This window comes from Manis pentadactyla, chromosome 2, assembly GCF_030020395.1.
Source record: "Manis pentadactyla isolate mManPen7 chromosome 2, mManPen7.hap1, whole genome shotgun sequence".
In the NCBI taxonomy this organism is placed as follows: domain Eukaryota; kingdom Metazoa; phylum Chordata; class Mammalia; order Pholidota; family Manidae; genus Manis; species Manis pentadactyla.
The window spans coordinates 136,119,445-136,135,283 of NC_080020.1; the positions used below are offsets into that span (position 1 = coordinate 136,119,445).

At 42.8% G+C, this 15,839-nt stretch overlaps 1 protein-coding gene across 3 annotated transcripts in view; it reads right to left on the minus strand.

The window, feature by feature from the left end:
• The window catches only part of ADCY2 (adenylate cyclase 2), a 415,414-nt gene that overhangs the window by 34,646 nt on the left and 364,929 nt on the right, over positions 1-15,839 (minus strand). For all 3 annotated transcript variants that reach the window (XR_005027034.2, XM_036896715.2, XM_036896714.2), the window contains exons 17-18: positions 15,282-15,401; positions 9,387-9,556 (exon numbers count right to left, since the gene is read on the minus strand). Coding sequence is in view for 2 of the 3 variants with exons in the window: in XM_036896715.2 (XP_036752610.2) it covers positions 9,387-9,556; positions 15,282-15,401 (290 nt within the window). In the remaining variant the exon portion in view is untranslated. The remainder of the gene's footprint in view (positions 1-9,386; positions 9,557-15,281; positions 15,402-15,839) is intronic.

Sequence of the window (15,839 nt, forward strand, 5' to 3'; positions counted from 1 at the left end):
CGTGGTGGACTTGAACATGCAGACCTCAGTGGGCCTCAGAAATAACGCAGCCCAGCACAGCCCATGGAACGGACTTGTGCATCAGTACATGGATGCCTTTTCTCTCTGACACAGTCAACTAGGAAGGGCTGTACTGTGCTGTCTTGGATTTCATTTAGATTTCTCCAAAGCTTTGTTTATTCATCTAGCCAAAAGAAATGCCATCTCCTCCTGGGGGCCTTGTCTGCCATGTGGGGCATACGTGGACCAGGGTGCTTAGGCCCTGGCAGTCTGAATGGGGAATCTGTCCACATGAGGGTACATTCCTTGCTCTTCCTGTGCCTGTGGAAGAGGTGGGGAGGAGGGGGAGCAGGCAGTGTGCAGGAACATCCACAGTGGGTGGAGTAAATCCCGGTCTACTCTACTCAGTTGCGCTGGTCACTGTATTGGTTGCCTGTGGCTGTCCAGACAAGGATCCACAAACCGGGTGGCTTGGGGCAACAGAAATGCATCATCTCACAATCTAGAGGCTGGAAGTCAGAAATCAGGGTGTTGGCGGGGCTCCCTCTGGAACTCATGGGGAAATCCTTCCTCGCCTCACCCACCCACTGATGTCTGGTGCTGTTGGCTTGTTGTTGTCACCCCCTCCTCTGCCTTCATCATCAAGTGACCTTCTCCCCATCTTCTCATCAGGACCCCAGCCCTGCTGGATTAGAGCCACTCTGCTTACAGGACCTCATCTCAATGAATTACACCTGCCAGGACCCTATTCCAAATCAAGTCACTTTGTGAGGGACAGGGGGTGAGGACTTCAGCATGTCTTCTTTTGGGGAACACAGATTAACCTGTAACAGTTGTGCTGACCATTTACATAAAAATGAGAGCTGGTTGGGTAGAAAGTTTCATTCTTTCTCTCTCCCTTTAAGTTTTGAGGATGAAGTCCACTTTGAACTTTCACATGTTAGGGTTATGGTATAGGGAAGACAGAGCTGACACAACTGAGAAAGCTTCTAGCTCTACAATTCCTCACCCGAGGACAGCTCTCCCCAAACTGTGACTGAATATGCTTTCTTTCACACCTTAAAATTGGGCTCTGGAGGCTTAGACCCCTGAATGTTCCTGTAGCCACCCCCTGATTTACAGCTTGCCCTCACCCTGGGGCTGCTGATGGAGCAATCAGTCTGGCCTGCAAGGTCTGAGAACCCAAAAGGACAAAGGATCCCGACAAACCGGGTGAGAGATACAGAGGAATTGTCAGGCAAACCAGCCTCTATCCTAAAGGCAAACGGTTCAGGGGAGGTAAAAACGACGTTTTCATTACTCTCAGGAGAGAAAGCAGTCATGGAATGTAGACACAAACATAATCTTACATTCAAAAACTGTGGTTTTCTAGGTGGAAAGAGCCATATTTTTAAAGAAGAAAAAATGCCTCAATAAACCTAGTTTCTGTTGTGTCAGGAACCGTAGACAAACTGAGCTAAAAACACATCTGCTCAGGTCACTGATTAGGATAAAAGTTAGTCTGACCTTTGGGAAACTGACCCTCCTACCTCAAGGTTCATGATGTGTGAAGAAAAGGCCAGGAAGGGGACCACGGCTACTGGTCACCCTTCCTACGCACACAAGACGCTCATGCTCCTCGGCTGCGAACCTCCTCACTCACTGGCTGCCTCTGTGGTGCACCAGTGACTGAGAAAATGGCTTGGCCAGTGAGAGGTCCCCGAATCCTCAGGAACCTTCAAAGTTAAGCCATGAAACAAGCTAGTTTTGGCCAACTCGGTGACACCACAAGGGTGAACCCGCTCCCTGAAAGTTACTTTGCAGAGGGGTGGGACCTCGATTACCCTGTCAGAAGACACTATCTGGAGTAAAACAAAAACATCCCAGAAAGCAGAGTTTTGGGTTAAATACATAAGGCAAACTAAAGACAGCCCCAGACCCCATCAGAAAATCCTCATCTAAATGTGGCTTGAGAAGGAGCAGAGAGAGGCTGAGAGGCTCCCGTCAGCAACCCTCTCACCACCCTCTCGTTGAAGTGGCACAGGGGTCCTGCTCTGCTTCAGACGTTCCTCCCTCGGAGTCCCTGAGGCAGTGGCTGGGTCCCGGGGTGCTGCTGGGTGTGACAAAGCATGAGGACGAACAACCTCTCCACCAAGGTCCCTGCACTGCATTGCTCACACTCGGTGGCCATAAAGGCAAACTTATTTTCTGAGCTGTGATCTGGGTGTTTCCAGCGACTGCCAGGGCTATGGGCAGATGCAGGGGAGTTCTACCACAGAACTCTTGCCATTTTGAAAATACATTTCTTTCCCCCAATTGGTCATTGATGGTTCCTTGACCAAGACTGACACACTCCCATATCGTGGGTGAGAGCATCTTGTACAGAGATAGTTGATATCTTGTGACATATTTCACAGTTATCTTCTTTCTAGTTTCATCTTTTTATAATTGCTATATAACACATGGCAAGGTGAAGGTGTGCAGATGTGTGGATCTGATACCCTTACATATTGCTTTGTAATGTTAGCCAACATCGTCATCACCTCACATAATTACCATTTCCTTTTTATGTTTTGTATGCAAGGATTCTCTTTTCTCCACATTCTCACAAAACTTGTTATTTCTCATCTTTTTAATAATAGGCATTCTAACAGGTGTAAGGTGTTATCTCCCTGTGGTTTTGATTTCATTTCCCTGATGATTAGTACCTATAGATCAATTGTATGTCTTCTTCGGAAAAATGTCTATTCACTTCCTCTGCCCATTTTTAATCAGACTTTTTTTTTTTGCTATTGAGTTGTAGTTCTTCATATATTTTATATATTAACCCCTTAACAAATATGTTATTTGGAAATATTTTCCCCCATTCCATAGCCTGCTTTTTCATTTTGTGGATTGTTTCTTTTGCTGTGCAGAAGTTTTTTAATTTGATGTAGTTCCACTGTTGATTTTTACGTTTGTTGCTGGTGCTTTAGTGTCATAACCAAAAAATCATTGGCCAAAACCAACATCAAGAAGTTTTGCCTCTGTTTTCCTCTAGTGTTACAGTTTCAACTAAAATTTTGTGTTTAAGTATTTTATCCATTTTGAGTTAATTTTTTTTTTTGTGGAATAAGACAGGGGTCCGATTTGTTTTTTCTGCATGTAGTAATCCAATTCTCCTCACACCATTTGTTGAAGAGACTATTCTCTTCCCATTGAGTATTCTTGGCTCTCTTGTTGAATATTAGTTCACCATATAAGAAAGGTTTTATTTCTGGGCTCTTTATTCTGTTTCACTTCCATTTCATTTCCATACACATATTCTGTGTGTTTATTTTTATGCTGGTGCCATACTGCTTTGTAGTACAGTTTAAAATCAGGTTTGATGTCTCCAGCTTTGTTCTTCTTGCTCAGGTTTGTTTGGGCTACTCAGGGTCTTTTGTGGTTCCATACAAATTCCAGAATTGTTTTTCTAATCCTGTGGAATTTTGATAGGAATTGCACTGAATCTGTAGATGGCTTTGGGTAAAATGGACATTTTTAAGAATATTAATTCTTCTAATCCATGAATAGGGGATATCTTTCCGTTTGTGTCTTCTTCAATTTCTTTCATCAAAGTCTTGTGGTTTTCAGTGTAAAGATCTTTCACCTCCTTGATGAAATTTATTTCTAAATATTTTCTTGTTTTTGATGCTATTGTGAATGGGGTGGCTTTATTTATTTTTCTGATGTTTTATTGTTAGTATATAGAAATACAACTGATTTCTATAAGTTCATTTTGTATCCTGCAACTTTACTGAATTTATTTATTAGTTTCAACAGTTTTCTGGTGGGGTCTTTAGGTTTTTTAACATATAAGATCATATCATCTGCAAAGACAATTTTACTCATTTCCTAGGTGTTAGGAAAAAGCATAAAACCTAGATGTGATTTATTCCCACCAGGATGTTTAAACATTTTAACAGTAAAGTATTAACAAAGGGCCACGTGGTGGAAGCTGCTCGGGCTGAGAGTGGGGGTTGGGGGGAATTGGTAAGGGCCTGGCTATACCTGTTTGATCTGAGTTTTTTAAACCTACCAATAAAATTAAGACAAATGTAAGGGAAAGATATAACTGGCTTAGGCAATGTCCAGGAAAGAATGTGAACCCTGTAGTACTCAGCCAATGAGGAACCAGGGGAGGGGTTCGCACACTAGGAGATAAATTACTGGTACCAATCTCCCCAGGTGTGCCTGCCCACCAGACAGCCGATCTTGCAGGACCATCATTAAAGCCTCGCTCTGCTGTTCTCTTTGTCTCCATGTCCACTTACTGAATTTGGACCAGTGAGTGTGTTTCTCACACTAGGTATGCTACATGAATTTAATCAAGATTACCTTACAAGTCTCCTTTTGGTCTTTCAGTGAAACACAATTTTCCTATAGAGAGTTTTTGTGATCTTCTTGACAGCAGACACTGTATTTTGTTAATCTCTGTGTGCTCAGACTCCAGCAATCATGCCTGGCATACAAAGAGTGTTCAATAAAAGTGTGTTGTGGAAACAAATGAAGGGGTGGACAAATAACCATGCTGGTTTGAAAACCTAAGGTGCTTCATTTCTAGACACTCTTTTCTTCCCTGGCTGGACACAGATTCACCAGAATACTACGTAATCTTCCAGGGAAGGGGGCCCAGTGTTATTCAAGGACAGCATGACCTAAAGCCTTATACTTTTTCAGAATGCTCCCAAACACCAAGAAGAACATTCTGGAACTGCAAGCAGACTAACATATGAAGGGACAGACTCATGCTCAGAAGCATCCTGGAGGCCCCTGTAGGTCAGGAGAGATGACAGAAGCGGGGCTGCAGGGGCAGTGCTGGCCCTCTGCTATGGAGACAACAACGCACCCTCATTCACACAGTCATGGCTTCATTCTGTGGAGAAGATGGATTTTAAGTGGAAGCAACTGGTGCATCAGTGTGATAAGACACAGGGCTATGCACAGCTTAGGAATCACACTGTAGGACTGATGAAAAGGAGTCTGCATTCTACAGAGGCCACAGGCACAGGCCCTGTCAACTCTCCTTCCTCCCCTCATTCTAAAATCAAACAAAACAAAACAAGGCAGCCTAAAAATCTCCCTGCGGAGGATCCAAATCACAGGACCTTTTCTCTCTGAGGTTAGATAACAAAGTAGCTCACTAATGGTTTGCTTTTTACAGATAAAAGAAGAAAGCTTGGCAGCATTTGAGTGGCCCTAAAATGACTTGCTTTGTTTTGTGAAATGAGGTAGCAGCAGATCACCTACCCCCTTACTCTACTCCCAGTTCTACTGCTGGTGAGTGTCAGCCACGGAGAAATGTGTGCTCCCCATTTTCTGGAGATGATATGGGGTGGGAGAATCAGGAAGGGGAAGTGAAACTGAGATACTACATTTGAAAGTAATTTTAAATCGTTTCAACTTTAATTTGGATGCATTAAAGGTTAGAATGCAAATTTGAGGTACATTTTTAATTTAAAAGAGGAGACTTGAAAGGAATATCCCCAGGCCCTTTCCTCCAGGGGCAGATGTGGATGACTCCTGCCTTTCTCCTGAGTGTGATCAGCTCTGTGGTTCTTCCTCGGGATTGTAGTGAGCTCATCATCCAGTGGATCCCAAGTTGGGACACTGTCAAAATATGTCACAATATCTTGAATTCTAGCCATCGTCTTTCCCATGAGACACAGGAAGAACAGAGAAAGCAGAACAATTCCACACTGAAGGTGCTTAACTCCCAGCTGTCAGTGACACATATTCATTTGAACATCTCCATCACTGCCCTTGATACAGAGCTGTTATTAAGGTCAGGAAGTTAAATTGCACAGGCATTTTCACGAGCAATAATACAGAGCTTCTGAATGTGCTGGGCACTGGATATGACTGCTGCAGACTTATACACCTGAGGTCTTCATCAGTCTGGCTTTTCTAGTGCAAACTTCTCCTGTTCTCTTTGCAAACCCTATTGGCAAACAAGCCCTGCTGGCTTGTGTCATCTTGTTGGCCTGCCCATCATTAATGTCAAATTCAGATCAGAAAAGGCCCCTGAAACATGGGTCATGGTGAGCTGGAAAAAGTGAAGGTTCCTGTGGCCAGTATTCTCACCTGGCCCTGGTTGGCTTGCTCACTACACACATGTGGGCAATACATTGTTATTGACTCTATATAACGACTCTGCTCGGTGCTTGGGCTGCTGCACAGCTGCAGGAGAGCAGAGGCTGGAGGGGTGGCAGCACTGAGGACAGAGACTGAGATGGCTGCAAGGATGGAGAGGCCCAGAGGCAGAAACTAGCTTGCTGCATGCAGACGCTCTGGGTGGATGGGATTCTAGTGACTGACCTGCCACTGTGGGAATGAAGTTGGGTATAACCCTTTCATCCCAAGAACGTTCCATTGTCATTTTTTCGGTCTCACTGAATCCACAGTGAACTTGCCCAGGGCTGAATCCCATTAGCAAGACATGAACTCACACACAGGATGACATCACTGTCCAAACTGGGTATTCAGAAGATGGCCAGGCATTGCCTTCCACACAAAGACGGCCTCTCCAAACTTCCTGTTGAAATGTCAGGGTATAAATAAAAACTGATGCTGATGCTGAAAAGACCCATTTGCAGTGAGCCTCTGTCTCCAGGGAAGCAGATGAGGCAACTATTTTGGCTCTTCTGGTATTTGGGAGCACACTTGCTTTTACTCATTCATTCAATAGATGTTTGCTGAGCACCCACATGCTGGATGCCAGGCACAGTTGTAGGCTCTGTGGCTATCGCAGTGGTATTGGTTCAGACCTGCTTTTCCCACATCTCGAGAGTGTCTATGAAAGTCTTCAGTGTATGTGTCATGGAAAAGGGGACTGCAGATAACAGAGGTCCAAGTCAATTTATCTGGAGTGACACTCTCCATCTTCCCAGGTGGGAGGGCGGCTCAGCACCCAGGCACACCCAGAAGCTCAGGGCATCTCCTGGGAGGGTGAGGGACCAGGGCAGAGGCTGACGTGGGCAGTGAGAACCCTGAGTGCCGCAGCCAAGCATGCATCCTAGAAAGAAGACGGGGTCCGGGACCAAGAAATCAGGAGTGAAAAGAGGGAGCCAGGATCTGGTGACCAGAATCAAGCCAGAGAAGGGACAGGACCAAGCATGTGCTTTCAGTGACGCAAACAAGCTTGCTCAGAAAAGGAGGGCTGCCTGGCCCTCACGTGAGCCAGCTCCCTCCTTGAAGGGGGCCTTTGGCTTTGGGATTTAGGGATGTCACTCTCAAGGCACCATCCTAGATCAGTGTTTTGTTTTTAAGGATCCTGGTTTCATGTACGAAAGAGTAGTGTCAGAATCAACTAACCAGGCAAAGGGTAGGGAAACCTTCCCAATCTTTTGTGGGAGAATCCCTTGAATCTTAGAAGAAAAAGAAGACATGGTCATCGATGAGCTTTTGTTCTGATATGAGTCATAGGGTTATGTCAAACATGAGGCTGGAGACATCAGGAGGGAATTCCAAGAAAAATTGGGGTTAGTTTTAACCTGGCATTTAAATAAAATGGTTAATTTTCAAGTATTACGCTATTATGTCAGTAATATTTATCTTTTGGAGAAAGAATGCTTCTGGGAATATTATGCCAGAAACCTATGGTTAAGATTAGGAATGGAGTCAGCTGCACCACTTCTGGAGAGGATACTGGCTCACAGTCAGAAGGTGAAGACAGGTCCCTGAGGCTTCCCATGTCAGCCCTACCTGGCCATAAGGTGATTTAAAAAGATGAAATCAGGACGACAAACACAGAAGGTCTTGAATGAAATGAAAGGGCTCTGAAAGTAAAAACTCCTTTTCTCAGCAAAATAACTACTCCTGCTGATTGGATTTTAATCACAGATCGTGTGCCTCTCTCAGATTCCCAGAAGTAAATGACTTCCCATCAGAAACTCACTAATCTAATTTCTTCCTTGCTTAGGATGTGTAGCATATTCAGGAGCTTTAAATTTAATAAAGGGAAATTTAGTACCATTGTCAGCTGTGCATAAAAATCCATAAAGCTACATTTACATAGGGATTCAATGCAGGCTCTCTGGATACAGTCAAGAAATATTAAACCATATTTGGTTTGCAGTTTTGACAATTTATTGCAAAATTAACTTCTGGTTTTATTCTCAGCTTGGCTAAGGAATCATAAAATTCCCTTAAACCACACATTTTTGTAGCTCCACTGCCCTAAGCTTGATTACAGATTATTAGGATTTCATGGTGTGAAGGATGATGAAAATTAAATTAGGTGAAGAGAATGCATTGCTGTTGTGTTTCTGAAAGTATTTTTATTGGTAAGAAATGCCTGTGCAGTGAGGTGCCCACTGTTCTTGACACTGAGTCTTCAATAGAGAAGTTAGCCATGTGCTGCCAACTCAAACCATCTTTCTGGAGCAACGGACTCATGCAAATACTTCAGGTATTTATTTTATGCTCAAAGAAATATGGAAATATTATGGAACATTATGGAAAGCACTCATAGAAAAAATGTGAACTTTGGTGGGACCAGAAATAAACCTAACACTTGATACAAAAAGGTTTTCCTATTAAGATGTGAGATGGGGAATATTATAACAATTAAAACACTTTTTCAAACAGGGGATAAATGGGAAATATTCATTATAAGCTTATGGAAGTAATTTGATAACGGGACTTTTCATAAACCCAAGTGAGGGGACCTGAGAAGATCATTCTCTCAGCAACTAGTTCTAAGGTTGAGAAAGTCCACACAATCTTATCCTTTGTTGGAAGTCAATTTCTTCATAGAGCAGAACTGTCAGTGATAATACTTCCTTCCCGAAAGGCTATTCTATGAGATATTCCATAAGAACTTTGGCACAATAACTTGTGAATATATCCACTTATTTTTCTAGTAGTTTTGTATATATTGATTCATCTGCTCTGACCTGGGGGGCCATTTTACCCTGCAGGGCACATATGGCACTGCCTGGAGACATTCTTGGTTGGCATGACTTGAGGTTGGGGGATTGGGTGTGACATCCAGTGGGTAGATACCAGGGATGCTGATAAATATGCTACAAAGCATAGCACAATTTCATCCCTCTCCCCAACACAACAGAAAATTATTCAGTCCAAAATACCAAAAATGCTAGACTACTCTTAATCAGTGCCATACAGACTATAACACAAATCATCACTCTAAGCCACTTCATATCTCCTGAGTGTATGTGATGATACCTATTCTGTGTATAATCATATGATAATACAGATCACAGAAACACACATCATGTCTCTGAACCATCACTTCAAGGAAACTCACGCAATGATTGCCAGTGGCAACCATATTGCTAATTTGCATTTACTCAACACACATTCACTAGATCAACATCCCATTGAAGAACTGAAATAAAGAGAAAGAAGAGGAAGCAGTTTACCTCTCAAATAAGACCTGGCTGTAGTCATCGAGAACGTGGGCATGAGTGTGGAGAAAGATGGTGTTGTAGCCCACTAACGCCGCCATCATGATCAACATTTTCAACTCGTAATTCACCCGCAGAAAAACCGAACAGGAGATCAGTCCCAGAATGCAGCTGTATATGAAGTACTGGAACAGGGAAATCCACCAGACGGACATTTAGGATCTCTTCTGAGAAATGCTGCAGTAAGCACAGAACTGGGGACCCTCCAAGCTCACTGAGGTACCTTAAAACTGGCTGTGAAAGCAAATACTTTTCTCTGCTATTTGATCCAGTGGTATAAACCTAAACACATTTGATACACAAAAGAGTTACTCGTTACATTGCTTGCTGAGTCAGCATAGCATGTCCAATACAAATAATCATGCATATTGCCAAACATAATTTTTAAGAATTGACACTGAAAGTCATTACAAGCAATACTCTTTGCTTCATGAAAATGAAAACAATATGACTCCCTATATATTGGAGTAAATATTGTAAAACAATATTTAATATTTACTCTTGTAAATCCCATTTACAGATTTAAAAAAATAGTCCATAGAATCTTTTTTGGCCTCTCAATTTTTTAATTCATCAAGAGGATATAAATCATTACAGGCAGTTCAGTTAAAAGCATATGAAAGCCTAGGCATTTGGACTATCTAAAACAGAAAGGATAAAAACACTGAGAGCTTTAACCAGGGTGAGCCACGAATACCCTGGAAGCGGAAGACACCCTGAGAAATGGAAAGAAGCAGGTGTGAGGAAAAAGTGGCAGGCTCTGTGTTTGTGACCCACAGGAAGAGGCGGCGTGCCTGCCCCACGTTAGTACTTGGCTATTTACTACAATGTTCACCGTCCAGACAGGAGAGCCCTGGATGTAATCCTGCTCCACGTGTTCATTTGCTGCGTTACTTTCGGTCACTGCCCTAACCTGCCTGTGTTGCAGTGTCTTCATCGGTAAGACGAGAGTGATAACGTCCTCCTTTTAAGTCATTGAGAAGAACAAGGAAAGCTCGAAGCCAGAGCCCTCCAAGGAGGAGAGACTCACTAAATGGAGACGGTTACCAGCCTCACACAGCCTTTATCTACACATCACAGTGTTTTAAGAACATGGTTTAGCTACTATCTTGGCATTCCTGGAACACAAACAGCCCTCCATAAAGTTTAATCATTTTAATAAAGCATAGATCTGATTGAAGTTCTATAAGCTCTATCTTTAAAAAATAGCCCAGTTTGTAAGCTACTCAATTTTAGTTTCATTATATGGAACAAGCCATGTAGAAACTGCTTATTTTTGTCATTCTGCTTTTATGCTTATTTCCCCAGCTAAGGTCATCCCCAGTAAGATATCGGAAGGCTACTCATATAAGCTCCCCCTAGTCCTGTTCTTGCGGAAGAAAGGAAGTTGAGAAATGAGCAGGCGCAGCTGTCAAACAATGCTTCCTCCTCAGGAAGAGGAACACGTCAGTGGGGGCAGCCGCTCAGGAGTTAATACAGACCCCTGACTAGTGAGGGTTTCGAGCTGGCATGTCAGCTTCAAAAGGAAGACCAGCGACTGCCTTTGGATCACAGAGACCTCAGGTCAGTCTTGAGGAAGTACAGCAGTCCTGGACAAGGAGCCTACAGGTGGCAGCCTTTCAGGGGAGACTGTGTTGTAAGCACAAGTTGGCCCAAATTACCTATCCAGTGTCAGTGTTCCACCATTCTGACCACTGCCCCCCCCCCCACAAAAGAGACACTCACCCTGATGGACCTGCTGGGGCTGGCAGAGGAGCTCTTTGAGGGTGGGCAAGGAGCAGACTCAGTCTCCCCTAGAGCAGAAAGGTGAGGGAGGCAGCCAGCTTCAAGCCATCCCCTATTTACACAGGAGAGCTGCCAGTGTATCCGCTGTGAGGGCAGGTGGGAGGATCCGGCGACAGTGTTAGCGCTGGGCTCAACCCCAGTTGCCCCCCTGGGAGACCTGCACTCTGCCTGGGAATACATAGTGGGAACACGCATGGCACTTGGCCAGGGCTGCCTTATTTCTGTTGAATCTAATAAAACATGGTTGCACGTTTATGTCTTCTTTTTAGTTCATTCTTCTGCTATTTCACTCACTCTTGTATTTTTCAAAAGCATCAATCTGTGACAGATTGGAAACTAAGCAAAACAAAACAAAAAAATGAAATGAAAATAGGAACTTCCTCCTAGAGTTTGAGAAGCTCTGGCTTACAACCTAGTGGTCTTCTAGTCAGTCGTCACTAGTATTGTAAAACTGCTCCTTAAAAGCTGGGAAATGACCTTGGGCACCGGCAGTGGGAAAGGCCCTCATTTCAAGTCCTGCCCTATCCATTTGCCAAAGGAGCTCAAGTCAGCAATTAAAGGCCGTCTTGTACCTTGCACAAGTGACTCAAGGTAGGAATATGATACTCCCCACCATGAAGAATTCTTGTGAAGACTGAATAAGATAAGCCAAGCAAAGATCTCAGAACAGTGCATGGCCCGTGGGAAGCTATATACATTCTATTATTATTATAAATAGAGAACCTTTGTACCATTTGGTTTTCAAAAGAATTCTGCTGCTAAAATTCTGAAACCCATTATTAGACTGAGAGTTATGGACCAATTCAGCCTAATTGAATGAAAAGTGGAAGAAGGAACCATTGACAGGAATGTGTGTATCAGTGTGTGTGTATGCGTATTTTTGTAGGGGGTGGATAGGAGTGCTCAGGTTTCTGCTAATACTCCAGTTTGAAATGGTGCCAATACATAATACAAATATATGTCACGTTTTAAAATTCATTCTCATACTTTTAAAAAATTTTCACGTTTTGGGAATATCTACTAAAATATCTATGGTGCTGGGAAGTAAACTTTTAGTCCATTTTCTATAAAATAGCCTTTCTAGGATGCGTGGAAGCCATGAACAAGGCAGTCAGTGAATTAACTAAAAGTAGGTTGGAGATAGTGACGACGGGATGGTCAGATGGGGGCCAATGATGAGAAGGCCGGCTAGGAGCCCTGGAGGTCAGCCATCGCTCCCGCATAAGACAGCCCACCAGGGGCAGCGCCAGTTGGTTAAGAGCTGTGGTCATAGGCTTTTGAACTGATTTCTGTAAGGATGTAATTACTAGTAACTTAATTTTTATACCATTTTGATAGTTAATATAATTATTAGTTCATAGTTGTGTTACTATTTATTAATCTCATTTAAAAATCATTAATACTATTTGTTACTCAACATCACTTATTAATGTTAGTTAATACTAAGTTAACTTAGTTAAAATTAGTTAATATAATTATTAACCCTTTCAATACAATCAATGGAATGTACTGGTATATTCACTCCCAGGAAACAGCCACTGATGTCTCGGGGAACTAAGTCTCTTTTGGGTTTAGTTTCCTCTCCTGGAAAATGGGAATTCCAATAATATCTAACTCGTGGGCAGTTCTATGGAAGAAATGATATGAATGATTGATATGCTATAAACTGCCTACAAGGCATAGATCCTTTATTGTCAATTCTGTTGAGCATTTTAAAATGACCTTTCTTTTTGCTACAAAAATAACACTTGTGATGTTAAAAATTAGAAATATACAAAGGTCACATATAAAAATAAGTCTTCTATAATCCTTGACATCTAACTTGAGCCACTAGTTATTATTTTACATATATCTTCCCATTCTTTTTGTGTGTGCTACTATTATTAGCATTATTATTTTAGCAGTTTGGGAACATACTGTTCAGAATGTTTTCGAATGATACTTTTCAATGAATAATTTACCACAAATATATATTTCTACGTCATTAAATATTTTCCACATCCTCCACAAAATCTAATTGCTGGATATAACTAAAAAACAGAATTTATTTAGGCAGTTAAATTTACGCTGACTTTTAGGTCGTCTGCTCTCAGTTTCTTGTTTGGTGTTGATGTTGCACAGATACCCTGAAGAGCACTCCTGCAGCGAGGTCGCTGCACCATTAAAATGAATTTCCAAAATCAGTATTGCAGAGTGCACCATCTGTTTGTTCCTACGCTTTCAATGGCTGTTATAAATGACCATTAAGTAGAGTTGTATCACTTCATACCAGCTCCCCTCTCCCTTGTCATCCGCAGGTTCTTGTAAGATGGGATCCGAGAGGAATAATATGTATGTCATGCACATCCACACAATGTCTTCCCTAATGTTCCTTTCACTCTACTAAGAGGGAAGCCAGGGTGTTTCCAGGCTCCTTTGAGACTCCTAAACTTGCTTGTTAACAATGCAGTTCCTGTACAGACACTGCATGAGCACACGCAGCTTCCTTGGCAAAGCTCACCACATCCTCTTTCTGAGGACTTATTACTGAACAATAGTGGCCTGTTGACTGACCTAGATTTTAGAGAGTCTACTATGGATTTTTTCAGAATCTTAGAAGGTTGAGCAAATGTTACCTTTCCCCATCTTGGGTTTCTGATGATTTGCTTCGTTTGGAAGTAAGATATACTAATTTGCCTAATGCAATTCAGAATTATGACCTTATTGCCTTTCGTGATGCCAAGTGTGGTGAGTTGTTCTACTCAAAAATACTGGATGAAGAGATTTTATTTTTAAGAAAAGCTTTTCCAGCTATGCTTCTCTATGGAAACGCATCTTCACCACAAAGAGCTAAAGTGCTGAGCAAACGCTGCGTGGGCCAGCTTGGAGGCACCCCCTCCACTGGCCGGCGCCCCATGTGTGGGCTGATGCCATCCATGCAAGGAGGAAGTGCCAGACCCCACCGTTAACTTCACTCTTCCTCTAAAGAATATGGTACCAAACTGTCACAGAGAGATCACAGCCAATAAACCATCAACAAGAATCCTGTCTCTCACTTTCTACACAGCTAAGATAGAAAAGTGACGTCTCATACTTAATGGGAGTTTATGATGATGCCTAACACAAAGGCCTGGGCCCCTTGGTGGGGGACGGAGCTTATGCCATCCTCTTCCTGAGCCTGTGGGACAGTTATGGGCCCTGGTCAGCTGCCTCAGAAACCCCAGAGGAACCCCGGATGTCCCTATGCTCTGTACAGAGCTGGGAGCTTCCCAGGAAACTGAAGAGATGAGATGGGAAAAAGGATTCATGCCAAATACCCAGGCAGTGAATCAGCAGAAGGGGGACGAGGAAGGAAATCTCTACTGCCCCCACTAATGGGGTTCAAAAACTTGGTGGGAGAACTTGAAAGTGAACATATTAAATTACCCATTTCGGTCCTCCAAATAATTCATTTAGCCATGTCAAAACTCATTATATGAGACAGAAACTCCAGGGGAATAATCTACGCTCCTTTTAGATGAAATTCAGAGAAAGATAATGAGTTTCAATGTAAATAACTGATTTAATGCTTTTTACTTGGAAGGCTGATGTGTTAGTATGCTTTGGAATTTCAATTTTTTGAGGCCTTTTTGGTCAAATGGAGTCAGCAAGAGTTATTTGAGGATATAATCACTGGACAGTATTTGCAGCCAAAGAGAGGCAGAAATTTGGGCTGTGATCCCCATCATACGGAGTCAGGGACCTGACACAAATTCATCGCGTCAGCAAAGAGACCCAGAAATTCCACGCCATACAGGTGAATGTCCAGCGCTGGGATGCATACCATAAAAAGTAGTAGGAAGAGAATGAAGGCGGAGTCATCCGTGGGAGCACCACAATGACACTGGTAGGTCTGCACACAGGGTCTAACCACTGCCTGCCAGCTGGGGCTTCTCTTTTCAAAGACTGGCACTTTTTAACTAGTCAAGCCCTACTCTGGGACTGACACCAAAGAAGAAGATCAGAAAGCAGAGGCCATGACATGGAAGGGGTGAAGTGCTTACAGGAAAACCACAAAAGCAATACTAATGAGTGAAAAGTTCTTACCGGGAGGAAAAACAAATTTTGCGCACGCAGCATCGCTGCCTGATTACTTGAGACAAAGAGACTTGTGTTTGATGTATTGGCAGTTGGAGGGATTGCTTCCTCTGAGTCACTCAGGAAAAACTGCAAGGAAAATGTGTTTTCAGTGAATGAGAGCAAAGGAGATCAAAGAGTTAGCAAGTGGGTGCTGGGGACTGTGTCCCTTCAGCACAGTAGGGCTCAGGAGGGCAAAGCCAGCGTCAGTGTTTCCAGTGCTAAGAGCTTCATCATCTCCTCTTCAAAGCTTTGAGAATTTCTATTGATGAACTAAATAACTGTTTATTGTTGTGCTTTGCATTCAATGGTAAATTCCAGAATCATAGGATTGATGTTAAAGAAAACAGAAGCACTGAATTAAAAATATACAAAGCACAGGGAAGGGGGCTCAGAATCGCATCTGACGCCATCATTATTCACACAGACAAGTCAGAGCCTTCGGGAATTTGTTTTGCATTATCTTCACCATCTCAGTTAAAACATTAAATGAGTTTGTGGACTTTCCTGAGTTTTTTTATTTTAAGA